Raw genomic sequence first — 27,826 nt, 5'->3', positions numbered from 1 at the left:
GCAGGCCGTCGGCAGAAAGCCAGAGCCACCCTGAGGGGGCCTTAAGAGAACACGTCCGAAAAAATGGCCGGCTTCGTGGCCACAGGCTCCGACTTACTGATGACACTCTGCACTTTGGCAACAATACTGCTTGGGGGGGTTGGCGGGGTCTTCTCAGAGAAGTCACATGAATACAGCACATTGTCCACCGTTGTCCCGTGCTCACTGTAGTTTAACAGCTCATAATGTTTGGTATTCTGAGGAGGAGGAGGGAAGATAAGATGTGTGGTCTGCTGCGTGGGGCCTGGGGCTAAGGGGAGAGAGGACACATGGAGAAGGCTGTGCTGCTCTACCTGGGGAGCTCTCTTTGTTCCCCAGTCAAGCCCCCCGGCCCTGTCTCTTTAGAATGGGGCTCAACACTCACCTCCTCAGGGAAGCCTACCTTCCTAGTGGCCCTCACCCCCCGCTCTCCCACCACTGCTCTACTCTGCCTCCTGGGTCCTGGCTCCTGTAGAAATGCTATTCGCTGGCACAGAGGGCCTGGCTTCCTTCTATGCAGGTCCCCTCCCCTGCTTCCGGGTGGGCTCCCCCCACCCCGCTGAGCCCGTGACCAACCTCAGGAGAAATGGTAGCACCGCTCCTAGGGAGCGTTAGTCACGGCAGGATGCCCTTTCACACCAAGACCCTTCTACTCCAGGAATGACAGCGAGCGAAGAAAAGAAGACCTCCCATCTCCCTTCCCCTCACCCAGGGCACTGAACAAAAACCCTGGTGCCTGGGAGAGGCCTCAGGCTGTGAGAGCTCTCCCACCCCTTCCCCACCCCTCACCTCATCATAGAATATGCAGGCGTGTTTCCCAGACACGTAGTTACAGTGACCATAGTTTGTAAGGCACACGTCCATGTCAGCTCCTGTAAGGTGGCAGGAGTAGAGGCAAAGGCAGGCAGAGAACAGATGGTAAGGTGTATGCATGGGAAGGTGGGGGGCAGGGAGTTAGCTTCTGGGCGGGCACCGGGAAGACCTTAGGGGGAGACCAGCTCAGGGCCCCTTCCTTGTATATTTGAACAAAAACCAGTGTCTTTTCCACTCCCCTTCTGAAGAACAGGTGTCCCTGCCAGCTGATCTCCTTCAGAACATGTGGCTGCTGCCCAGAAGGGAACAGTGAGCTCCTGAAGAGGGTGGGTTATTTCCATGAGGGCACAACATGGGGTGCGGGGCTCATAAATCCTATCTTTGGAAAGAAAGGAAATTTCTAGGCCAAAGGCTAATCTGACTGTCCCTCTGTACAAGATGCAGGACTAACTAAAGGTTATGGGTGTGTGAGCACCATCACTTTTTCAAAGACCTCCAGGGACAAAGTATGTGCCCTCTCCTCCGGTTTTATCTGCTTGTTTAAAATGCCTCACTGAGCAGCAGTCACGGCTGACTTTCCCCTCTCCTGATATCACGCTGGGCCCAAAGCAAAAGGGCTTGAGGCAGGGAAGACAAGCAACCGATAGTCTCCTTTCTTAATCCCTCTTGCCCAGATATCTGCTGGGTTAAACCAGTCGGCCCGAGGGAGGGTTTCCCTCACCCCTTCCTGGCCTCCGCGGGAAGGGGTGGTAGTTTCTAGGGCTGAACAGATGCGGTGCCCCCCCTGCCCCCAGCTGGCTCACCTGTCCCGATGTAGAGGGTTCGATAGCACATGTTCACAGCTCCTCCCAAACCCAAGAGAGGGTAGAACACAGCTCGGGCCTGTACTTCCTTTCTTTGCACTACAAGACAAACACAGGGACAGGATCATTCAGAAACTCAGAACCTGGACCTTTGGATCACGGTCTAGAGAAAAGAATCCCACTAGATGAGTCATCTTTCAAAACTCACCTTGGACACTGGGCTGCTTCAGGGTGGCACTCTCTCCCCCCACCCACAGCATTTCCAACACGGGGTAAGAGAGACCATCTTTGAAAGTGGTCACAGAATTCAAAGATGAAAGTACTTTAAGTTCCTGGGCTGACTGGTTTATCAGGGATATACCAGATGTACTATAGGGAGGCCAAGCAAAACAACAGTAGGCACAGACCAGTGTTTCTCGAACTTTAATGTGCATATGAATCAACCAGAGATCCTGTCAAAATGCAAATTCTGATTCTGTGGGTCAGAAGCGGGGCCTGAGCTCTGCGTTTCCAACAAACTCTCAGGTGATGCTGATGCTGCTGGTCTGGGGACCACACAATTTCAACCAGTAAGGCTCAGTAATGGTTAATGCTCAAAGGAATATCCAAAGCAGTTAAATGTCTTGGGAAAAGTTTTCAGGAGACTAGCCCAAATGTTACTTTATTTATTATTATTATTATTATCGTCATCATCATTATTTTTAACGTAAGCTCCACACCCAACATGGGGCTCGAACTCCTGACCCTGAGATCAAGCGTTGTATGCTCTACTGACTGAGACAGCCAGGTGCCCCTAGATCAACTGCTATTCTGCTTCTCACCTTGAACTTGAAAAATTCCCTTTTGGGAAACCTTTGTAACCCAAATATTTGGAAGTAGTTCAGCAGAAAGTGCACCACATATACCCAAAGGCATTCGTAGCTGCTTTGTGTGTCTCAAAGCGGATGAACACGAAAGTTACAACAGACTTTCCCGAGTCTGACGTGAAAGCTGTGGTTGCGATTTTGTTCCAGCTTTCTGGGAAAAGAAACCACGGCACTTTATTAAGGCCATTAAAGGCACACATGGAACACGGAGATAGTGAAAGCCAAGACTCCTCAGGAGGGGAGACGGCCGCTCACATGCACAGGGGAGACCTGACGGTGGGCTGCGGCGGCAGGGGTGTGCGTGCGCACCTTCTGTGTGGTGCCCTCCAGAAGCCAGCGGATGTGCCCCGACACTGCCCGGTGAAGCTTGGACCCGGGAGGGGAAAAGCTGATGTATTCTCTGCAAGGCCAGAAACTTGATCAGCTTCTCGTCCAGCATATTTATCTCGATTTCTATTAACCAAAGAGAGAGATTAAAAAAAGCAGCTGAGGAGGAATTGGAATGTGGAAGTAGGTGAGGGTCACAGAGCAAATAGTTAAGCATTCCTAAAATCTAGCCAAGTGATTTTTCTCGAACAGGCAAGAGTACAAAGCGGCCTAAGGATCCAGAGCTCAGCATCTCACTGGCCGTTTGCAGTGAGATGGACCCCAATGCAGCCTGTGCAGATGCCTCTTGCAGTGGGCAGCTTGATTTTAGGTTAAGTGGTCCTGGAAAGGTAGAACAAAATAGACCACCTGCCTGCCTGTGGAGGAGGCCTGGATGTCGGACATGGAGGCTTAGATCTGCTACCCACCCTCTTCAGAGGTCAAGCTCTGCCTCCATTCTCTTCGACTTTGGGAACAAGGCCCTCCTGGTTTTATTCTGCCTCAAGTAATTCTCTTCTCACAGGTTCAACTTGGTCCCACTCTCCTTTCACCTTGGAGTCTGTGTATAAGCACGTGTAGAAGGCAGAGGTGGGAGGGAGCCTTCTTTCTTAACCCACATCCCCAGCCCTCGGAGGTCAGGCATCCCTTCTGTTCCTTTTCTGAAATGAGCTCGAATGCCGCGCAGGGACAGCACCTTCACGCAGCAGCAGCTGGTGGGAGAGCAGCAGCTCACGCACTCACCTCCATTGACATCCATAAATGCTCGCAATGAGTTGGTGAGGTCCACCATGGCAGTAGAGTTGGCTGGGAAAGAGGGTACGGTTAAAGCGCTTCCTATGGATAACGTGCCGGGGCTGACCTTGCCATCTGGGGACGGAGCAGGAAGACTGTTACTTACGTCGCCTGAGGGAAACCCACCGGTCCAATCCCCCACTGCCGAGACAGGTCTGGATTTCGGACCCAAGGTGATGTTCCCTTCTTGATTCTCACCCCATAGGCTCTGGAACTCCTAGAGCTAAAAATGTGTGGTGAGCAAGGGCAGATGGAACGACAACGCACCCGGGCACGCAGGAGTCTCCAGAGCACGGAGAACCAGTGAAATCTACTGCTCTGGGAAATGTGGTAGGGTGGCTTTGTTCTCTGGGCCGTGACTACCTCCCTGCTGCCTCCAGTCATTCAACTAAGTGGTGCCTGCCCCTGCGTTTCCTGCCTCCTGAAGTTCGACTCACAGGATGCAAGATCTATCCAGGCTGGTATTTAGAGGTAAACAGAGACAGGAAAAGAGCCTGAGGGTAGGGGCCATCCTGGGACCAGGGGCCCCCATGCAGAGAAGTCACAGTCACCTGGTTACCGAGACTCCCAGCTGACTAGGAGGCCAGCTTCAGTTCAGACGGGAGAGACCACAGGGGGTTCCAGCAGCATCTGAAACCTGGTTCAGATGCTGGGGTCAGCAATCTCGAGGTCCAGAGTGCTGACTGGGGACAGCTGAGAGAGCAGGTCCACACTAGGCCAAGTATGGGTGTAGGGGACCGCCTTTCTGCAAGTGGCCCAAGGGTGAGCTTCTGGGCCGGATCAACCTCTTTGGGCATGCCACCCTGCAGCTATCCTGAAAGGTGGTGTTGCTTTCTAACTCTGCCTTCCCTGGCATGGAAGCTCCTTCAAACCAGGGGGCTCTGAGAATCTGGATCAGGTGTGACCTGGTCTCTGGTGTGGATCATGAAACCCGGAGGCCATCACCTAGAACCTCAGGCTGGCCACAGCGGTTCCAGAGACCATGCTGCCTTCCTCTAAGGTGATGGAACAAAACAAGCAGAAGACTAGGCCTGAAATGGGAAGGTGGAGTCAGGACACCCAGCCGTAGTTCCGATCCTGCCACTGACTCGGTAGGTGACCTAGAGGAAATCACTTAAACTTTCAGCGCCTAAGCAACCTCACCAATAAAACGGGGGACAAGTTAACACATGCTTTCTCCTCTATCACATAAATGGGGAGAGGACAAGTAAGACCGAGATCAAAGTCCTCTGAAATATGCACAGGAACGTAAGTGTTTTCTGAAGTTTAACTGCCAGAAAGAGCATGAAACTACTCCAAATCACCCCCAGGTTGAGCACCACTCACCTGATGATGGCGCTGGTGAGCAGAATCGTTGGTTGGCTCCTGTGGCCAAGATACCATCTCCTGCTGCTTGGGGGGGAGTGAGCACCCGGGTGGCATTTGGGGGTGAGCCCAGTGGCCTTGAATCTGTCAACGGAGGTCCTATCTGTGATTGGACAGTCTTTCTTTGCAAAGTGCTGGTGTTCTCGATGCTGGCACAAGAGCTGGGAATGGAAGGGGGCAGGCTTGGGACAGGAACCAAACTCCTCTGGGGGCAAGAGCTGGGGCCAGTGGCATTCTCTGTCTTCACAATGATGCCGACGGTGTGGTTCTGAAGCCCCCCAGCCGCTGGTGGCGTGAGGGGCCGGGGCCAGCCTTGCCGGTGGGAGAGGCCTGGTAAGGGGGTGTTGGCGCCTGGAAGTCGCCGGGGGTCCGTGGAATCGGTGGGGTTGCTGTAGAGGTGTGGGCCATTGGCTTTCACCTCTGTGCTCACTGGCCCGTTGGCAGTCCCGCAGGGGGCTTTCTTGGATTTTTCCGCACAGGAACTGCAGCTGATGTCCTCTAGGGCTGGGGGCTGGTGGGGTGGAGAGCAGCTCAGGGAGTTCTGGGAGCTAATCCCTGAGGGGCAGGATAAGGGGCAGTGGGAAGGTGTAGGTGCCTTGTCAGCTGTTTGCAGGGAGGTGGTGATTGAGCTGTCAGTCACAATAACAGGCTTAATATCAGCCTTCTCTGTCTGTTCAGAGTCCCAATGCGAAGGCATCTGCTTAGCAGATAAATGTTTCAATATGCTGCACTGGAGCGCAACAACACTACAGAGCCACTGCAATGGAAGGAGAGGAGAGGAGAGGAGGGTGAGAGGCCTGGGAGGCGCTGGTCCTTCCTGCCCCAGAGGCCAGGGCTACAGCACAGCTGATAAACACTGTTTCCAAGGTCCCACTGCAAATGCCCAGAAAAGGTGTGCTTGACTTCTGATAAGATTCCATTTCCATTCCCAAGCAAGACTTGTTGGTATACTCAGCAGCCAACACCCTGGTCGGCAGAGCTCACCTTGTGAACCAATATCCAGCAAGTACCCTAAGCAACTGCTGTGTGTCCAGCCCTATCAGCTAACCTCTCTATGGGTCTACTGGTCTCTTTCTGCAAGACACACTTGCTCATCTCACAGCACACTGGGGGACGGATGGAGAAAAACAGACTGCTTGACCGTACTTCTTTTACTTGCCTCAGAATATCAGCCAGAGGTTCTCTCTGGAATATTCAACCATTGGGGGCTGGAGAGTGGGGGTCGGTGGGATTGCAGAAGATGGGGATGGGAATGGCACTGAGGCTACTTCCAGTAACAGCTGTGGTGAGAAGGAAGGAAGATTGGCTTTGGAATCCCAGCCCTGCCTTCACTCACCTCTTGCTGCTCTGCCTGGGTGGCTAAGTGCTCAGAGTTCAAAAGGTGCGTCTGTGATTCCTCGGGGATCCCGTTGCAGATCAGCTCCCCATCCCGAATGGCCGCGGGTGCAATGAGAGGGGGTGGAAACTGGTACTGAGATTTTATAGCATCGGGAACCTGTTTAGTATAGAAGGAGGAGGAGACGGAGATAGTGCCGACATGTCCAGTTGATTCTGCCTCTTCTGTCTGCGGTGCTGATGCCCGCGGGACCATCGTGCACTCTGGGGTCCACTAAGACAAGGAGGCTCAGTGGGCTGCAACCGCTCTGTGCCTCAGACACACACACATTAGCTAGAGAAGGCACAGAGCTGGAAACGACAGGCGTGCGCCCTGTCCCCCACTTTCTTCATTCAGGTCTACCGCCCGCAGAAGCCAGAAACCATTGCTTTGGCCTAAAGAAGTGTAGGGCTGACACTGGACACAGCTTCAGAGTGGTACTCTCTAGGCTCTTACTGCTCAGCATCAAGTTTGGGAGAGTAAGCCGTATCTGAGAGGTAAAACGTCAAAGGAGGTCACATTTACAGTGGAAATGCTCAGCATGAAGTCTGGCCTGTGATAAGCACTCAGTCAATGTCAGTTTTCTTCGTCCACTCATTCATGACTCATGCGACAACTGAAGACCTCTTTGTTGTACAAAGACAGAAGACACGTTCTGAATCACGCCATGTAAGGATGAAAGAGCCACACAACAAGCCAAGAGTCATGCATACATTCAACCAACATTTATTGAGTACCTCCTGAGTCTGGACACTGTACCCAGTCCTAGAGATCCAGAGATGAGGAAAACTTAAGCTCTGCCCTCAAGGAGCTCACAGTCTCGTTGGGGGAGATAAACATTACAATACAGTGTAATGGGTCCTAGAATAGAGGCATGGCTAAGGAACTATTAAAAATATGGAGGAGAGTGCTTGTTTCTGTCTGGGGGACAAGGACAGATTTTATAGGAAGGCAGTATTTGAGACGTGGAAGTTGAGAACTTCCAGGCAGACAAAGGGGAAATAAGGCTAGGGGAGCAGCATATAAGGCATAGAGATGTGGAAGCACATGACGGACTTGGAAAACATTTGAAGAACAGATTTGGTGACCGAGTCCCTATGGAGGATAACAGAAGAACTGAAAACGGTTCCCAGAATTTTGCCTTGAAGGACCGGGTGGAGATTGCGGTCATTCACGGAAACAGGAAATACAAGAGGAAGAGCAGATTTGGAGGCAGAAGACTTTCGGTCTTGGGCAAGTTGAGACTGAAGTGTCTGTGGGATGGGCAGACAGATATGAATCCAGACATGAGGAGAAAGTCAAGAGATATGGAGCTGAGAGACAGCACCATTAATGGTGGTGGCTGGTGCCATGGGCTTGTCCAAAGTCAGCCAGGAATGGGAGGGGGAGGAGTGGAGTGGTAGGCAAGCCTAAGGTTGCCCCCCTTGGCGAAGAGTGAAGGGGTAGCAGGAAGAGGAATCCCTAACACCAAGTTCTTAGCCAATTTTGCTGCCCTGCTCTATATCAACAATGAGGATGGTTCAGGTCAGAGCTGGAACACTGTCCACCACCGTCCTGTGCTACCACAGTCCTCACTTCACTCTCAAATTGTCCAGTACGGAATGCTCAGCAGGCAGCTCTTTCTGCCCACGTGTCCTGTCCCCGTGCTATAACAAAAATACTTGTCTGCCCTGCAAGGGAAAAAAAGTGCTATTCAGGCAACTCGTGCCCTTGGATTTTCCTCAAGAATAGGGAAAGCTTGGGGCACCCAGGTGGCTCAGCTTGTTGAGCATCTGGCTCTTGATTTCACTCAGGTCATGATGTTATGGTTCAGGAGATGAACCCGCATCTGGTTCTGCACTGACACTGCAAAGCCTGCCTGGGATTCTCTCCCCACCCCTTCACCCGTCTCTGCCCCTCCCCTGCTTGTGCTCTGCTTCTCTCTCTCTCAAAATAAATAAATAAACATGAAGGCGGGGGGGGGGGTGCGGGGAAGAATAGGGAAACCTTTGAAGGGGGAGAGGGCATTGTGAAACAGAATTTTCTCAAGGCTTTCTGGGACTGTTCACTTCAGCCGCCAGGCTCTCTTCCAAATCCACGTGGTGAATTACACAGTTTAGTTTACTTTCAGATCTGTTTTACTGAGATATGAGGCATGCCACCTCTATAATACCCCCAACTGAAAACACCTTGATTTAATTTTAGAAACCGGTATTTATATTGAAGTATAAATATTTACACACTTAAGAGATTGTTATACAATTTCCAACAGTTAACATCTTGCTAGCTTGCTAGCGCTGACATCCACTGGAAGGGATGGGAGTGGGGTGAGTGATTTAAAGCGTTGCTGCCACCAAGTGGCCATATTTGAGAATTGCTGGTCTCCACTGGCACACAGCACAGTCTGTGTGCGGGATTATTCCAAAAAGAGAAAAATCAAGCTTCTATGTGGGTCCACGGTGTTGGGCTCTCTAGGTTAAATGAATGAGGAAACTGAATGGCTTTTGAGAAACAGCCTCAACACCACCAAATGCTTTTCAATAAAGGAATTTTTTCTGTTCATCTCAGCAGATCTCAGCTAAAGTTGACACTTTAGCAACTGTCAAGTGCATACAAGAATGTTAGATATTATTACGGCAAGGCCACAACTTGGCACAACTTGGAATATTCGTTATATATTACCAGCACCTTGGAAAAACAGATTTACTCTCCTTTAGGCACTTTCCTCTTAAGTTTCTCTGCTGGGATAGCTCCTCCCTTCCACATGGGTCTCTGCTTCATCACCACCACCTTTACCCCGCCAGACAGCTCTTGGAAAGGGGCCACCTCCCAGGAACAGATAGCGTGAGTACCAGGCCAGGGGTGGCAATAGCAGAGCACATCCGTCTGGCAGAAGGGGCTAACGAGCACTCATCATGAGAACTGAAGACTTGCAGAGTTTGGGGTTGGGCCTTGGTAATCCTGACCACCACCCTCAAGTATTAAAATGTGTGGTCACATTCACCACTTGTTGAGACACCACAGACAAATCTCAGGGCTTCAGTCTCCCTGTCTATAAATTTGGGACCACAATCCTCTGTCTATCCCATGAAAGCAATCAGAGCCCACTCTCCTGCCTGCTCCAGGTTGGGACTCACCTTCAAGCTTCTTCTTTTGACTGACTGGAGCACTCGGCGGTTGGGAGGGTGCTTCTTGTGGATTCGGTTCAGGAAGTCCACTTTGACCACATGCTGCGAAATGGTGTCCTGGAAACGGTCAAACACCTGGCACCGATTGCTCAGCGTCATATTCTTCTGGTTCAGCTAGGGACAAAGCAGACACACTTTTACAATGACCCTCAAAAGGCATCCCCTCCCAACTAACTATCCTCTAGGTCTGAAAAATAGAAGCCCTTGGCCAAATAGGTTCCTTCTGTCAGGGGCTGATACGTCAACACCCCTGTCAGAGGGCTAGGGAACACCGGTAAGACTTTCTCCCTCAGTCCTGCCTGGTCCAGAGAGGGAAAACTGGTATGTTCCTATTCCCTAGAGAGGGTTGCGGGGGACAGGAAATAGGAAATTAGTCACAAGTACCCTTCAAATCCAGCCTGACAGCTCAGACCACCTTTTGCCAGTGGACCCTAACAGAGCACAGGTTTCAGAGGACAGGCGGGCCTTGGCCCTTGAGACCCAGACTCCCTTTCTAGCAAGGCACTCATTCCCACGGGAAGCAGGACGGTTTCCTATATAGGAGCTTGGCTAACAGCAAGGATCAGCACCAGAATCCCGTGTGCTCTGCTCTATTCCTCTTCCAACATACCAGGGAACATTAGTGAGCCCATCTGGATATCACAGTCCTGCTCTAGAGGAGGAGGAAAACCTGGGCTGCTCTAAGAGGCCGAAGGGAGGGAAGAAAGAATTTTGCGCAGCAGCATCCAGAAGGCATATAAAAACTATGCCACTTTCCCTCTAAACTTTAATGCAAAAAAGATCTGCTCAGAAGCTTCATGATTAGTAAGGTAGGAAAAACCCCTAAGTGGCTAAGTAAATAAATTATCTAATTAATAATTTTTCATCTGTTGGAAAGTTGCTCTTTAAGATTCATATTTGGGCGTATAGCTGATGGTAGTTTTTTTCTGGTTTGGCAGGAGGCAAAATGAAACACTCGTAACTGAGCTTGGAGAGAAGCTTCCTCCTACATAAACCTTTCTGAGCAGCGTTAGCCAAATGAAGAGGCCAAAGCAAACGTTTTTGCACCATGTGTGCAAGTCTATAACCAAGGCTCCTCAGTGCAATGTGAGGAGCACTCTGTCACGCTGAGGGTCAAAAGACATTCCGTGGTCATTACCGTCTCATACACAACGTCTTAAGCAATAATCTTTTTAATCTGGAAAGGCTGAACTTATAAGGGAGCTGCTCTTCTGAAGCCCTCACCCATTCAACCTTGTAAACGGCTGTTCTTAGTGCCTAGAAGGAAAGGGCCTAAGCCTAAGCCTCTTTTGGAGATAGCAAACTACAGTTCTGTTTTAGCCCCAGGAAGCGTCTGGAAAATGTACCCAAGACTCCTGGGAGATAAGATAAAAGGACCCTTACACCAGTCATTCATTCAACAACTCACTTACTATCATGCACCATGATAAGGTGGGGGTCAAAAACTAAAGAGAAGGGGAAGATCCTCATGTGATGCCTAGGACACGTTAGTGTTCAATAAATGGCTGATTGTTTGGAACACTGTTATCCATGTCAATTCTTCAATTCTCCCAAGTTAGTGGGATTTGACTGTCTGTCATTCCTGAGATATGAGAATAAACGTTTTAGAATTTCTAGTTTGCTCCCTCTAAAAATAAGAGACAGGGAAATACAGAGGCAGCTACCACGAGAACATTTATTCCCATGAGTTGGATCGAATATACGCACCCCCTTCATGGCTATAACATCAACTGCTCAATTCACCATGGAATAAATTTATGTATAAACAATCAAGTCTGCCTGTACAGCTAAAACAAGGCATTGTGGGAAAATGCAAAACGCACAGCTGAGGCATGTCAAAATGATTGGAACTGAGTAGGATGGTCTACAGAAATCCGTATTTGAGAGATTATATAGCGAACTCTGGTACAAAGCTGACCTTACTATGCTTTCTACTGAATCAGGCCATGCCCTGGCTGTGCCCAGAGAGAACAGAAGGGACCATGCTGTGCTTACCACCACATGTTCGATGTGATTCGGACACATCCATCTGCCCAGGGGCATGGCAGTGAGCGGTGGCTCGAGGCAGTCCATGTGGAACAGGAGGGGGCAATAGTCACACTGGATGAGAGGGGCCACACGGCAGCTCCTGCAAAAAAGAGATGTAGGCCATTTCTGTGGCAAGATGGGAGAATTCAAACCAACTGTGCACTATGGAACAGCCTCTCCTTAATCCTCACAACGTTCTCCCAGGGCCTCCTCCCCCAGTGATCAGTTACACTCAGTTAGGAAGATGGATGAAGCTGGGGGCTACCACCAGGCTCTCCATTATTCTCTAAGAGGAATGTGTCTTGTGGGGAAGTGAATGTTTATTTGGAGTATAGCTAAAGTGGCTGTCAGAGCAGGAATGATCAATGCTCAGTGCCCACAGGGGGAAGATAGCCAACTCCGCTCTGATTTTTCTACTCCTTAAAAGAAAGTAACTACCTTATTTAAAAAACAAAAAAAAAACCCCAACAACAACAAAAAATCCCTCTAGCCCTGTTTCTAGAGTCTTACACTACAGCAAGAAAGGATTTCTCTTCTGCGTGAAGCACCCAGCAAAAATGACACAGGAAGAGTTGTGTTGGGAAAGAATTCTGTGATGTATTCATGTATATGCACAGTTCAAGGGAGGGGCTTCAGCAAGTAACTATGATATTCCCTGGGTCCCTGAGATGCACTGGAGCCTCAGTCTGGGCCTGGCTCGGAGTTCTTTCTGCTGCCCTACTATCTAGTTCCCTACAGCTTTTGTTGTGGAACCTTTCTTTCTTTCTTTCCTTTTTTTGGGAACATTTCTTTTTGATGGCTATTTTCTCCTGCTATCCTGCCCTTCTAAGATACCCAGGCCAGTAAGTCCGGCGTCAGTAATTGAAGCAGCTGGTTCCCGTCACTGAGGAGATCCTATTTGAAGGAAACCAGTGTCTCAGGGAAGCTACAACTGGGGCAGCCTGGAGGCTTTTGGAAGTCATCCAGTCTGATGCATGTTAGCTACCATGGATACTTGTCCTGCTTTTAAACTCATCTTTGGTGATTTAAAAAGTTATTTGCCCTTTCCAGGGACCTGTGTCTGTGCTGGCCACGGTTCCTCCTGCTAGCTAGTCAAAATATCTCACGCTTCTGTTTAAGTCCAACCCCTCCTATTCGAGCCTCTATAAACACAGTCTACAGTACTTAAGGGAATTTGCTGTGAAGACAGTCAAGGCTCTGGTCAATTAGTCACTCAGTCTCTGTACTCATACCATCAGAATATGGGTTATCCACATTTAACAGACAGAGTTTGGGAGAGGTGATGGAAGAGAGAAAAAATCTCATTTGCTGAATATGGGGAAGAGTCCTTAGTATGGACGAAAAATACCTGTTACATGTGAAGCATACTTTGACTGGTAAGGGAACAAGACCATTGTGATCTAACTCATGCTGTGTCTTCTTAACATTTTTTCCCGTGGTTTCCTCCTTTCTTCTCCTCTTGCTAGAACCTAGAAGAGAAATTGATGGTGCTGAATTCTCTTGGATGCAGAGTTCCTAGTGTGGGATATGGAAACAACAAAAAGTGAAAGGAACAGATCTCCGTAAAAGCATGTGCCACAGCCTAGACACAGGTCTCTTTCTGAGACCCCTTCGGCTGGTTTCAAATGAGAAAAAAGAATAGGAAGGGAGGAAAAGGAACACTGAGACATAAATCAGAACCATGGTCTGAAGTCACCTGTTCTGTGGCAGAAACACATCTATGTTTTGCAAACATGAAGTGGTCAGAAGCTTAGGTTGTTAGATACTGCAACCTAAGAAATACACATGCCCGAGTCAAATGGTCAACAAAGACTGTTCTGTGGAGGTGGCTGAAGAAAAGACTATAATTTTACTGCATTTTTATAGAAATCAGAAAAGTTTTGATTCTATATACCTCCTGCTGACTGAACAGCATTCTTAAGCCTGCCAATTTCACTTTCTCTGGGAAAAAGAAAATAACATCCAGGAGCTTTGTGGCATCAAGTAGAAGACATGATTAAAGGGGAAAAAAAGGGCAATTTGGTAACATTTTATCAAACTATAAATGCATAGTTGTAACCCAGCAATTCGAACAGTAGGAATTTACCCTACAGATACACAATGTTATATTTACAGAATTATTTGAAGAAGCATCTATAATAACAAAAGATCAGGAACAACCTGAATGTCCATTAATAGGAGATCAGTGAAATAAATTATGTCATGTCTATATGATAGACTATTATGCAACCATTAATAAAAACTGAGGAATGTCTACATTAATATGGAAAGATCTCTAGAGCATACTGTGAGGTGAAAAAAGCAAGATGTAGACCAGTATACCAAATAAGCTATTTAAAGGGAAAATACTGGGGCGCCTGGGTGGCGCAGTCAGTTAAGCGTCCGACTTCAGCCAGGTCACGATCTCCCGGTCCGTGAGTTCGAGCCCCGCGTCGGGCTCTGGGCTGATGGCTCAGAGCCTGGAGCCTGTTTCTGATTCTGTGTCTCCCTCTCTCTCTCTGCCCCTCCCCCGTTCATGCTCTGTCTCTCTCTGTCCCCCAAAAAATAAATAAACGTTGAAAAAAAAAATTAAAAAAAAAAATAAAGGGAAAATACTGAACATATTATATTTCTTTGCTTATATACCCACAAAGAAATTCCAGAAGGAGATACACAAGAACCAAACAGTGGTTATCTGAGAGGGATATGAAGGTAGAGATCAGGCAAATGGCAGACAGGGGTGGAAGGGAGATCTTTCATTTTAAGCCTTTTTGTATTTTTCGGCTTTTGAACCATGTGAATATATTACCTATATTTTTAAAAAGGGGATACCTTGAAGGGCAGAAAATAGAAAACTGAATAAGCACGGTCAAGGCTAAAACCTTCAAAGATGTCCAGGAAGAACAAAGAACAGGAACATGAGAGTGGCTACTCGCCCGGTGATCCCACAGGCAGCACTGCCCTCTGGCTGGACAGTAGTCTTTTGGGGCAGCTGGGGGGGTGGGGGTGGGGGCGGGGACATGACATTTTGGCTAACCTGGTAGTGCAGTGGTACAAGTCAGTTCATTGGGCAACTGAAATTGGGTGGGGTTCCGCTCCATGGCGGCAGCGATCAGCAGCTCAAAGGGCCGCCTTAGCTGGGGCTGCACATAGTCCGGCTCAGCTGCCACTGGCTCCTCGTCCACGTCAATGATGTCCTCGTCGACGTCATTCTGCTCAGAGGTGGGGGTCTCTGTGCTGGCGTTGGATGTGGGTGTGCCAGGCCGGCTGGCTCTCCTCTCCAGGATCCGGGCGTGGGCAATGGCCTTGAGTTCAGTTTTGCTGGCTGATCTGTCCAACAAGTCGGTATCACTGCTGGGAGATGTAGTCCGTTTGCCGGATTTGTCCACCAGTCCATTGACGTGGCCCAGCTCCTTTTTCTGCTCTCGTTTCTGTGCAAATGAACACGTAGGCCCATCACATAAAGTACCACAAAACAGAAAGAGATGGATACTACAAAGACCACCAGCCAAAATTATGAAATTCTCCAACATGTTACAGACTCATCCACCTGGGGACTTGGAACACTGGTCTGTCCAAGTTGACAAAACTACAGCTGAACTAAACTAAAGCTGGCGAAACTGCAGCAGAGAATCACCAGACGGCAGGGAAAGTTAGAAACAATTATGCACATTTATCACACATCATTTACTTGAAGTCATCATTTGATGCACACCATCTCCATACAAAGTACAGGGGTAAAGGGATTAAAAGTTACCACAGCGAAAATAAATTTAGTGAGGCTAAGTGAGAACGGTGAGAAAAATATAGCAGGTCTCAACATCACTGTAGTTTGCCATGGAGCATCCTGACCTCCTGAATGGGTTTAAGAATTTTGCTCAAAATAAAGTCTGCAAAAGCAAAGGTAAGATAGGCAAACAGAGGTCCCTGTCCAGGGAGGTTGGGTGCTGACAGGGAAAGTAACTACACTGCAAGGTGGTGGGGTTGTGTGTGGAAGGTAGCCACCCAACGACCACAGTGTCTGAGAATTGTGGCTTTCAGTATTTCAAGTTTTACTAGGACTCTGGAAAGGACACTTCTTCAAATGGGAACGTGGGGAAATGGAAAAAGACTATATTTATTCAGTAGGACTGGACGACTGGTATTACATTTTCCTCTAGGACTCCAAAGAGCAGTCAAATGAAGGTTTAACACTGGTCTCTAATCAGGAGACCCGGGATCTGTCCCAGTTCTGCCACTGATTGCTTATGACCCTGGATGACTCAGGTTGGTGGGCAGGAGTTTCCCTGTCTGTAAAGTAAGACTAGTAAAACCTTTCTTCTCCTCCTTTCAAAGATATGGTGGAGACAGAGGGTGACATATGTGAAAGGGATGGCTGAGTCGGGGGAAGATCTAGCCTCCACTAGGAACAGGACCTGAACATCAAAGGTTAATGAGGCCCAAAGGATGAATCATTTCAGTCCACTTCAGCGTAACTACAGGAGGCCAAAGAGGGATAGAGGTAGTGGTGGTGGAAAAGGCAGATTTGGCACTGGTAGGCAAAAAAGTCCATTTGAGAGCATGTCACTGTGGCATTTCGGGGAAAGCACACTACGTTAGAAAAAGGCTACTATAATCCCTGTCAAGCAGCTCTGTTTCTAGAAAACTGATGAAGAGGCAATAGAAATTTGGAGTAAGACAATTTGGCTCTGCTAATTCTTTGGAGTCCTCATTCTACATTTGTAAGCCTCAGTTTCTTCCTTTCTAAAATGGAGGTACTATCACCGGCACCCCAAACGGCTGCATGGATTAAATGAGAGAACATATGTAAAATACCCAGCATTTGACGGGCACTAAAATAATGTTAGTTCTTCTCCACCCTCTTTTCCTGGTTTTACTTTTTCTTTCACGTTCAGTTTCTGGAGTGGCAGGTTTCTGAAAGGCCTCCTGGCTGGTAGGTGCTTCTAACTGGCTCTGCTCTAACCTAACTGGGGATGCACAGGAAGAGATGCGGACAGGTGGTTAGGCTGGAGGACAGCCTGGTTTGTGGACTTCAGGGGCAATCAAACCATAGCTGGGGCTAACTGGCTGACTTGGCCTTGCCTTGCCTTTTAATAAGAACCCGTGCGCAGATGTTGAAAACTAAAAGTCTGTTTACCTTCTTAAAGGCTGAAAACTGTTACACACATAAACCACAATCTCTGAATCATCTCATCCTGTTTCTGCAACCAAGGAAATCATCATTCATTGTGACATCATGTTCAGGGGCCAGGAAAACAGAAGTGATGTCACAACAAAGGCAAGTTGCTTGGTGTGTGATTAGTGTGGGGGGAGGGAAGGGGATGGTTTACAGTTCATAGACAGATTCTAATTCACAGCCTCTAATTTGAGGACTGGGTCTCTCATATTCTGACTGGAAAAACACCCACTTCCTTTTTTGATAAAGAGGAATTTAGCTTTCGCACCCCACAAAAGCTCTCAAAGTAGAAAATCATGTTCTCAAAGCCAGTACTGAACTATCAAAGCCAAGGGAAGGGGAGCTAAAGAGAGATTAGGCAACCTGGGGTACAAAGGCTTCCGAGTACTCTCCCACACACCCAGCCAAGCCTTATTTGCCTTGGGGTGAGGGGCATCCTTCTTCCATCAAGCTGGAGAAGCAGCCTTGCTTTTCTCCAGCTACTTTCAGTCAGGGATAGAACTGCCACATTCAGGCCACTTTTCAGGAGGTCTACAACTCCTCAGTCTACTCCTGTCACTAGTGAATGAACATGGCTCAATAAATTAACACACCTCTTCTGCCCATTTCAGCAGCCCATGTTTGGATTTTAGGCCCTACTGGATTCCAAACAGTCACCATGGGGAGAGTGAGGGTGATTCCAGGGCTGGAAAAGACAAGAAGAAGGGACGAAAATGCCTTCAGGGCCAGGCCGTCTTAGCTCTAGAATATCAGTGCTCTAGATCTGGCACTCTGAGCAAAGCCTTCAGAAAGCGCCATTATTACCTTTCGGCGAACAGTGCACCGGTGACACATCCACTCCCCAGGAGGCAACATCTCTTCACTCAGTGGAGGATTACTGTGGGGAAAAGACAAGGGCAAGACTAAGTACTAACCTTTGATGCAGCAGGAAAAAGCCTAGGTAGGTCTGGCACAGAGCTACCTGTCCCTCGACTCCTATTCTGGCCCGTCCTGTAGCACTGCCCGGGCTTTCTCTCATCTTTCAAGATGCTAACATGGCATCGTTTACAATAACCTAAAGAGTGAGGACCTACTCCCACATCTTAGGAAGAGAAGCCAAATCCAGAGCTCTCAACATTGGGCTTTACAGAGAAAGACAGAAGTAGTCTGAAGCCTTGAGAATCATCCCCCAACTATATCATGCTAACAGAATCATTGATAGGTTCTCTACAGTCTTCAAAGTTTGTCGGTATAAGTCTAAGCTCTTTCATCTGCAATTCAAAGCCCTGTGTAGCACGGTCCCATTCTACCTTCCCAGGACCCTTTCAGGTACGCTTTCGTCAAGTCAAATTGAAGACTTGATATTTCTTTCTCTAGAGCCCTTTCCCACTAGAACACTATGCCTCTTAAACCCTATTAGTCCTGTAAGGCTTAATTAAAGATGGCTGCAAAGTCTTTGCTATTCCTACCATCTAAAGGTAGGCCACTTCCTTCCTCTTGAATTAGGCTTGCCTTGTGACTTGTATTGACTAGTAGAACGCAGCAGAGGTGACCTATGTTGTAACTTCCGAGGCTGGCTCTTAAGAGACCTGCAGATTCCATTTTTTCATGTTTGGAATGTTCCATCTCAGGGCCCTGCTGTCACGCCAAGAGGCCACACTCAGGAGAGTTAAGGCGCTCCAATTAACAGCTTCCTCTGAATTCCAAGCCAAAAGCCAGCATGAATTACTGCTATGTGACTAAGCTGTCTTAGATCATGCCAGCTTAGTACAGCCTCTAAAGTACTGTGGTCCCAGACAACACAATGCTGAACAGAAAAACCATCCAGCTGAGCTAAGTCACCACATGGACTTGTGAGAGAGAATAACCAGTGTCTGTTTTAAGCCACTGAGTTTTGGGTAGTTTGTTACACAGCAACATGTAACTGAGTACAGCTCCTCCATGTGCTCTGCCTGGATTACTGGGACCTTCTGGATATGTGGATTGTATGATTTAGTTCTCTTTTGCGACTTCTCATGTTTTCCCTTGTGTGGCAGTTCTCTCTTTTTTTTAATGTTTATTTTTGAGAGAGAGAGAAAGAGACAGAGAGAACATGAGCAGGGGAGGGGCAGAGAAAGAGGGAGACAGAGAGTCTGAAGCAGGTTCCAGCCTCTGAGCTCTCTCTCAGCACAGAGTCCAATGCGGGGCTCGAACCCATGAACCGTGAGATCATGACCTGAGCTGAAGTCGGATGCTTAACCAACTGAGTCACCCAGGCACCCCCTCTTTTTTCTTTCTTAAGTTTTATTTAAGTAATCTCTACACCCAAAGTGTGGCTTGAACTCACAACCCCAAGATCAAGAGTTGCACACTCTTCTGACCTAGCCAGGCGCCCCAGTTCTTTCTTTTCCCTTTTCTTTTCTCTTTCTTTCTCTATCTATCCATCCATCCATCCATCCGTATATTCAATTTTTTTCTTTAGTGTTTGTTTATTTTTGGGAGAGAGAGAGAGAACAGGAAAGGGGCAGACAGAGAGGGAGACACAGAATCTGAAGCAGGCTCCAGGCTCCGAGCTGTCATCACGGAGCCTGACGCGGGGCTCGAACTCAGGGACCATGAGATCAGGACCTGAGCCGAAGTCAGATGCTTAACCAACTGAGCCACCCAGGCACCCCCATCCAGTTTTTAAAAAGTTAAGCTCTATGCCCAATGCGAGACTTGAACTCACATCCCTGAGATCAAGAGTCACATGCTCTACTGACTGAGCCAGCCATGTGCCCCTCTTATTTTTTTCATTAGAGGGACCAAGACAAGGACTAAATCTCTTCCCACCTTGTAGCTTTATAATACAGAGGTTGTGCATACAGTAGTCACTCAGTCAATACTGAATCAAAATTAGAGCTGTATAGGGCTGGCCTTACTGAACCTCCAGATCACTGATTTCCACTAAAGTTACACCAAGAACCATATGTATGAGACTTTATTAAATTCTTGAGAGAGTCACATTTCTAAGTCTGTACAGTAGCAGTTCTCAAAGTGTGGTTCCCAGATCAGAAGCAAGCATCAGTGTCATCAGGGAACTTATTAGCAAAGAAACACAAATTCTGAGACCTCACTTCAGGCCTACAGAATCAGAAATTCTGTTATGGAGAATGAGGATACATTTATGCTAAAGAAATTCTTATATCTGGTTCCTAGCAGTCAGAAGGGAGTTTTTCATCCAAAAAAAAAAAAAAAAAAAAAAAAAAGAAAAGAAAGAAAAAAAAAAGAAATACTAAAAAAATAATTGAGGGCTGAATATATAAGGACTTTTCTTGAAGTCCCAAGGCTTAATATTATGCTTCTCTACTGTTTCTATCTACAAGAGCACTTGGCTTGGCAAATTTTCCTAGCTTCTGCTTTGCCATGCTTCCCTGGAGACCTGAATATACATGTCAGGATATCCACTAAGTGCTCACAGCTCTTTGCTTCCTTTCCTCCCTGTTTCACTGGTGGAATCTCAGGAGATCCTTAGTAGGATGCAGAAAACCTGGAGGCATACTGGCCTGTTGTGACAGGTCTTCAAGCCCTAGAGGACCATAGGTGAATGTCACCTGTAAAGTCTTCCCTAGTTCTCACCAATGGATTTCTGCATAGGCTACATCCAAACTAATGAAATGTATGCATGTAATTTGCAAAGGCTTACAGACTCTGCTATGCTTCAGCAACCATCATATTAAAATTAACCCTGAAAAGGCTGTCACTTCTGATTCTGTTTTTCATCATTTCTTTTCATCTGCCCATTTGGCTTTGTACCAAGATACTCTTTACCAAACATGTAAAGCAGAGAAGGGCAAGGCAAGGTGGTTTGAATCGAGACCTTTTACTAAGATGTAAATGGCTTCCTGGCCACCCTTCATGATTCCCTCAATCTAGCCCCAACCCCTGTTGGCAGAATGAGTTATTGAAAACATAATTCTGATCATATCACTCTCCTTATTAAAAAGCCCTTCAGTATCACCCCTACCCTATCCATTATAGGATAAAGTTCAAACTCCTCAGTATTGTATGTTAAGACCCTTGTGGCCAGAATCCTGCCTCTTTCTCTAGCTTCATTAACCTGGTGGCTCCCCACACAGTCCATATACCCTTTCTTTAGTCTGTGTGTCTGTTCATTTTAGAGCTGGTACCTACAACCACAAAAGCTGGCCCTTCCCTCATTCCTTCACCCAGTGGATTCTTTACCTTTTGGGGCTCAAGTCAGATATTACACCTCCAGGACGCCTTCTCTGGCAGCCCCTGATTCCCTATAGCACTTCTGTACCACACTGTACTGAAACTATTATGCACTGGAACCCCCTTCTCTATGATTTACTTTTGTACCTCCACACTCTGCGAGGTGCCTGGCATACACGAAGTACTCAATAAAGCTTTAGAGAACTGGCGAACACTGGGGCATCTGGGTGGTTTAGTTGGTTGCACATCCGACTCTTGATTTCAGCTCAGGTCATGATCTCACAGCTTATGAGTTCGAGCCCCACATCGGGCTCTGCACGGACAGTGTGGAGCCCTGTTTGGGATCCTCTCTTCCTCTCTATCTGCCCCTCCCCTGCTCACACTCTCTCTCAAGTAAACACACACACACACACAGAACTGGGGAATACTAAAATAGGCTTCTAGGAAGCAAATGAGGCAAAGCAATGCAGTTAGGCAGGCACTTGTTTTGGTGGTTAAATTGCACACAAAATAATTTGTTTTCTAAGTCATGAAATGGTAAGATATCAAAGTCAAAGTCCACACTTGCAAACCAACCCAACTCATTTAAATCCTCTTTAAACAATTTGGTTTCTTGGTTCTTTTTCTTAACACAGGGGTAAATTGCTTAAAGTCTGTATTAAGGGGCTCTTAAAAGTAGCTCCTGGTTGGTTTCTAAAGGATCGATTTTAGAGATACCAACCTTAAGAACACTTGTTTCTCAGAATTCTAGATTATGGGCACAGGCTCCTCTTGTCTGCAGTAAAGTGTGTGATAAGGGCTGTGAGTTTAGGGAATAGTACAGAGAAGTCAGAATGTTATTTCCAGGATGAGCACAGAACATTTAAAAGTGAGACCTTGTTGAGATTTTGCTGCTTTCTCAAAGACAGAATGCGCATCTTGAAATAAACTTGAAAATGTGGCATCTTTTTAAATGTTTATTTATTTATTTTGAAAGCAAGAGAGAGGGAGAGAGTGCACGAGTCATGTCAGGGATGGGTAGAGAGGGAATGCTAAGCAGGCTCCAGGCTGTCAGCACAGAGCTGGACTCAGGACTAGATCCCACGAACTGTGAGATGATGACCTGAGCCTGAGCTGAAATCAAGAGTCGGCTGCTTAACCGACTGAGCTATCCAGGTGCCCCGAAAATGTGCTATCTTGAGAGAAGGCAGTAATATATGATAGGATGGATAGGGAAGGAAAGTCTATGTTTCTAGAAAATGAACATCACAGGTACACCCGGAATACAGAAACTGCCCACGATAAAGCTTTCTCATGACAATGTTTCCTCTTTGCCCCTAGTAATTCCTTTCAAGCTAATATTTAGAAGGCAGTTTTTCAACTCAAATATCTAGAGCAAAAGGGATTCATGAAATGGATCCAGGAAAGACAGACTGTCACTGGAGTAATAAGCTCAGGAACTAGTTCCGAAAGAGGCTGTTGTGCAGACAGACTGGTTTGATTCGCTATCAGAAATTTTGCCAACAGGGAGAGGATTCCAGGGAGAAAGGAGATTCTGCAGCTTCAAGACACTCATGTACATAACACATTCTGGAGACTTCCCCATCTCAGCTGCCCATCTTAAAGCTCTTTCTCCCATAAGAATGGTGTTCCCATAAGTTTAGTGTGCAACTTTGAAATGATTACACGCCTACCAGAGTCTTTAAATCAGGATATGTCTGTCAAGAAAAACAAGGCTTTGTCTCAGCTCCCGCTTATCCCTATATATCAACGAAGACAAGGTGCTCAGAGCCATTCTCTATAAAAGGAAATCATTAAAAGTTAAAAGTCAGGTAATGTTGGAAATGCTCTATTAGAGTTTCTGCTGTGCAGCAGTGAAAACCATGAGGACACTATAATGAGCCAGTACTGCCTGTAAAGACATCAGTATGCTTCCTAGTCACTAAAGCTCAGAAACAGCAGACTGACAATCTCATCTTACGTCTACATAGCATATTACAGTTCACAAAGTGTTTTCACAGATGCTCTTATTTGATCTTCACCAGCACACCGTGACAATTCTTATTCCCGTCATACAGGTGAGGAAATGGACTCATCTGAAGCCATGGAGCCAGTTAAGTTGCAGAATTAGAACTCGAATCAGTTTCCTGGTTCTTTCAAATCTTGAGCCCAAGCTGTTTGTAAAAAACCTTTGGTAGTTCTCTTATTTCTGGGGAACACAGTGGAATATTCGCTAAAATATCTTCCTCGACCCTCAAGGTTGAGCATTTCCTTCGACATCAGTCAATATTTATTGAGTTCCCACTGCTTACTAACCAATGCCATGCTGGAGGTACCACACTGGAGGAGGGACAAGTGGTTATTATCTACCCCACCAAGAAACAAACTACTCTCCTTTGGGGAGAGAGGACCAAAGTCATTTGTCCTCTCAACCATTTAATGGACAATCATTTTATGCTAGGCAATGTGCTAAGTGGTGAAATTTCAGACATGGTCCCTGCTCTCAGGGATCACAGGCTAGAACATCATGAAAAGAACAGTTGACAATGAGACCACATACAATCGAATACACCCTGATCCTTGCCACACAGAGCTATGTAAGACTTAACTGTGCACAGATGCCAGACTCAAAGAGCCCCAGAAATTTGGTTATTTGGTACCTGAAGGTGGCAGTGACCTTTTCCCTACTCTTTTTCCATAATTCAGAACTATTCAGCAAGTGGTAAGTCAGTCAGTGATCCTTTAAAGACGGCAAAGTTAAGGATCTTGAGGGGTTCAGGAGGAAACTATAGTTTTGGAAGCAGGTGTATTTCTGTATTTTGAAAAACTACCTGAAAGAAGGAAAGTTCTGGAAGGGAGGACATTTTCCTGGGAATGGGTGTTTTATGTCCATCTAGAACCCAATAGCATATGAACCTTTAGATTCCTTCCGAGAACTGTCCAAGTCATAGAAAGGAAGGTGAGCCCCAGAATATACACGAGCTGGCTTGTCTTGGAAAACTGGTAGCTCTTTAAAGAGTGCCCTGTGGACAGAGCTTTTGCAGAATATCCATTTTCACTGCTTTGGATGTTTCCTCCCAGATCATTTGTTAAAAAGCCCTGGCCCAGGGGTGCCTGGGTGGCTTAGTAGGTTAAGTGTCCAACTTCAGCTCAGGGCATGATCTCATGGTTAGTGAGTTTGAGCCCCACATCAGTCTCTGTGCTGACAGTGTGGGTCTGCATGCGATTCTCTCTCCCTTCTCTCTCTGCCCTTCCCCCACTTGCTTTCTCAAAAAGTAAATAATAAACTTAGGAATTAAAAAAAAAAAAAAAAAAAAAAAAAAAGCCCTGGCCTGGGGCACCTGGGTGGCTCAGTCCATTAAGCGTCTGACTCTTGATTTCGGCTCAGGTCATGACCTCATGGTTTGTGAGACTGAGCCCTGTGCCAGGCTCAATCTCTCCCTCTCTCAAAAATAAATACAACTTTAAAAAAGTCTATTTCTGGAGTCCTCAAAGAGAAAACCATAAACTTGCACCCCTCAGCTAACTGTAATGCCTGCATTGATAGACCTCTCCATGTCAAAGATTCAAAGCCCAGAGCCAGATGATCCCAACTCACAGCCAAAGGATGAAGTCCAGTTTTAATTTAGAATGCCTCTTTCATTCACTAATGAGGCTGCAGCCCACCACTGCAGGTGGAAGACGTTAGTTGTCATGGTTCTTGGCTCTCTAATTAAGAGGATCTATTTCAAGTCATATACCAGTGTGGCTGATCTGAGTCTAACCTCACTCATCTCCCCCACCTATTAATACATATGAACCTGCACGATATTAACATTTACTTCAGATTTAGTCGCCACCAATGGGACCTGTTGCTCCACAGCTCTGCGTTAATTATCCATCCAGCGCAAGCAGTTTTTCAATATGGAACTGGAAAGGAGAAGGGGGAGGGGAACAAGAGAACAAAGGGAGGAGGGGAGAGGTGGAGAGAGAGAGGGAGACAAGGAAGCAGAAAGACTGCCTTTTATTTCAGAGACCTATTTTTTTGCATTAAAACATGCAGATAAAAATGGTGTTGGGCTGTGGACTTGTTTTTAAAAAATACGTTAGGTTACCGACGTATGGTTTGCAACTGTCCATCCAGCTAAGTGACACTGACATTTTAAAACTTGAGCCAAAGGCAGCTGGGGAGACATGGAAATATCACTTAACCAAATTAAAAGCTTTGGTATGTGTCTTAGGACAAAAGGAAGCAAGATGGATGAACAATATTTAAGAAAGAAGACACTTCATTTTTTCTTCCTAGACTGACAAAATACTCTATTTAATACAAAGGCTGAACAGGAACACTATGCAGACAGCATATCTGTACACAATACACCAACAGCCTTCCACTCGGGCTCTCTTCTAAAGGAGGTCAGTCGCATGAACTGCTAGGGTCTTTCCTGTCAGAACCCATCATTCACCAAGAATCAGAAGCTCTCGAGCCATATGTGGCAGTTTCAGTTAAAATATCAGACTAAGAAAGATTTCACTGACCCCCCCCTCCATCTATATGTCCCCTCCCCTTTTTGGGTGGTGGTGGGGTGTTCAACCAGCAAACAATAGCATTGAGCAGTTTTGATTTTTAATTTCACAGTTCATGGGTCTCATCCATCCATCTGAGGTCCACTACCAGATAAAAATCCTGCAATTATACTTAACGGCATTGTGTTAAGAGTGACTGCAAAAGACAATACGTGCTCAGAACAGGCCCACTCTCCCTCAGACCAGCCCTGCTGCCCTTGGCCAGCTCAGGAAATATGTTGGTATTAGCCAAAATGGGAGCGAAGGTGATCACTGACAGGACCACCATCACGTCTCAGCCTCCTGGCAGCCATCTTGATCTACAAAGGAACCTAGGAGCACAGAAAACAAGCCTTTTGTAAACTGAAACCAGCTTCTGTTCTAGAAAAGCGAAGAGGTGCCAGGTAAAATTTAATTTAAAAATATCTTTTAAAACTTAAAAGCTGTCTTAATATATCCAAATTTAATGGTCTAAGTTTTGAAGAAACAAAATCTAATGAAATTTAAATGTCAGCATTAAACAGTAAGTTTCCTCTGGACACTTGTATGGGCATCAGTTTTTATCTTCAAACATAGCCTACCTTTCAAAGGCAGGGAAGATGGCCATACTGAAAGGCAATGGAGGTAAAAACAAAGTTCAGGGGTCCTTGCCCTCCTTCATCCTAGCTACTGACTCAAGCACAGCTAATGCCACAAAGTACATAAAAAGTACAAGGACCGCTGGCTTTTTCATGCAAAGCCTCAGCAGCAGTGTTAACAAGGAAACCAATGAAGTGCCAGGCCATTACAAATGCCCCATTGAGAAACTTAGCTAGTTGCGTCACTTCCACAGGCATACAGTCCTTTCAAACTAGCTGACTGTGCCCCCAAATTTCATTGCCTTCTATGCAGAGCTGGTTTGTGGCATCCTCCCAGTGAAGGACACCTGGGGAACAGGGTTATAAAGTCAGTGCAGCAAAAGGAGGGTGGGAGGGTAGAGCACCAACAGTTACACCAGGTGTTTTCCCTCTGCTAACTTCTCTACAAGCTGAGACTGGGTGCCACAGAGCCTTATCTATCATGAGTTTGGCTATTCTGTCAATCCTGGCTTCTCCACAATGGCAAATGAGCTGGCTACAGACATTTTAAAAATGTGCTTCATTCATTCACCTCATCAGAGATGTTGGAGCCCCCCACCTGTTTTGGAAGTCAACATTCTGGCCTCAACACTTTCTGATGTTCCTAGGGAATGTTCCATTGAAAAGAAGAATCCACAACTGTAACTGTGTATTCCAGAAGAGTCTCAGAGGTATGGAAAACTGGGTACTGTTCCGTAGCCAAATTTATTGGACTATCAAGAACAAGGAAATAACCAGGCCGTATTCTTTTTGCACACACAGCTCAGGAAATCTGGATCAGTTTACATCTTAGAGATACTGGACCTCAAATTCTATAAAGGCTGGGAAAACTAAAAACACTAGCAATGTCTTTATTTGAAATCCAACTAAATACAGGGAGCAGGTTTCTACTTAAGACCCAGCTGCTTCTCCCTAAGGAGAATTTCTGCTTAATTTACTCTCCTCTGACAGGGTCTCCTTAAAAAAAGGAAAAATAGAGAATAATAATAATTTGCACCAAAGCAGCACAGGGCCTATTCCCTCCCTCTTTTACCACCCCCCCCCCAATTTTACTCATAAACCTTAAAGCTCCCCACCCTACATGATTGAACTAATCTCCTAGGCATACTGTCAAACTATGCTGTCGTGGTTTGATGCCACAGCTAAGTGCTGACTTGAGCTTCTGAAGCCTTCCAGTTATACCCCCAGTGACCTATTTAGGAGGTGAACATACTTCTCAGAGAGAGAGCACCATAATTTTTTCCCTTTGGCCCACTTTTCTCTCAGATGATCCCTAACCAAAGAATGATCACCCTTAAAGGTCTGATCGTGTGCACACAAACGGTAAGATTTGAGGAAAGCTCTTACGCAGCAAGCATACAAATCTTGGACATGAGTTCTTTCCCATAATTTCAATAAACTGCAGCTACTTTTCTTACCATACAGCTTACTTCAACACCAACAAACTGAAGCCTGCAGTCAAAGATGTCTGATATCGTGGAATGAGGTGTTATAAGAATTAAGTTAAGCTAGAATGGCTAAGTGTCATCTAAGCCAGGCAAAACCATGAGGAGAAAAAAGGAAGGATAAAGAAAACAAAAATGAGGGGCAACTGGGTGGCTCAGTCGGTTGAGCGTCCAACTTCACCTCAGATCATGACCTCACAGTTCATGGGTACGAGCCCTGTGTCAGGCTCTGTGCTGACAGCTCAGAGCCTGGAGCCTGCTTCAGATTCTGTGTCTCCCTCTCTCTCTGCCGCCTGCACCACCCCTCCCCCCCCCCCCG

At 46.7% G+C, this 27,826-nt stretch overlaps 1 protein-coding gene across 1 annotated transcript in view; it reads right to left on the bottom strand.

Moving 5' to 3' along the window:
- Positions 1 to 27,826, bottom strand: part of PHF12 (PHD finger protein 12) — a 41,531-nt gene that overhangs the window by 1,521 nt on the left and 12,184 nt on the right. Inside the window, exons 3-14 of the mRNA XM_043583534.1 lie at positions 17,553 to 17,625; positions 14,610 to 15,003; positions 12,942 to 13,062; positions 11,561 to 11,693; positions 9,515 to 9,679; positions 6,360 to 6,518; positions 4,985 to 5,780; positions 3,608 to 3,733; positions 2,810 to 2,953; positions 1,635 to 1,733; positions 808 to 890; positions 98 to 236 (exon numbers count right to left, since the gene is read on the bottom strand). Of these exons, the coding sequence (XP_043439469.1) occupies positions 98 to 236; positions 808 to 890; positions 1,635 to 1,733; positions 2,810 to 2,953; positions 3,608 to 3,733; positions 4,985 to 5,780; positions 6,360 to 6,518; positions 9,515 to 9,679; positions 11,561 to 11,693; positions 12,942 to 13,062; positions 14,610 to 15,003; positions 17,553 to 17,625 (2,432 nt within the window). The remainder of the gene's footprint in view (positions 1 to 97; positions 237 to 807; positions 891 to 1,634; positions 1,734 to 2,809; positions 2,954 to 3,607; positions 3,734 to 4,984; positions 5,781 to 6,359; positions 6,519 to 9,514; positions 9,680 to 11,560; positions 11,694 to 12,941; positions 13,063 to 14,609; positions 15,004 to 17,552; positions 17,626 to 27,826) is intronic.

This window comes from Prionailurus bengalensis, chromosome E1 (assembly GCF_016509475.1).
Source record: "Prionailurus bengalensis isolate Pbe53 chromosome E1, Fcat_Pben_1.1_paternal_pri, whole genome shotgun sequence".
Classification (NCBI taxonomy): Eukaryota; Metazoa; Chordata; class Mammalia; order Carnivora; family Felidae; genus Prionailurus; species Prionailurus bengalensis.
This window is presented reverse-complemented; position numbering and strand designations above follow the sequence as displayed.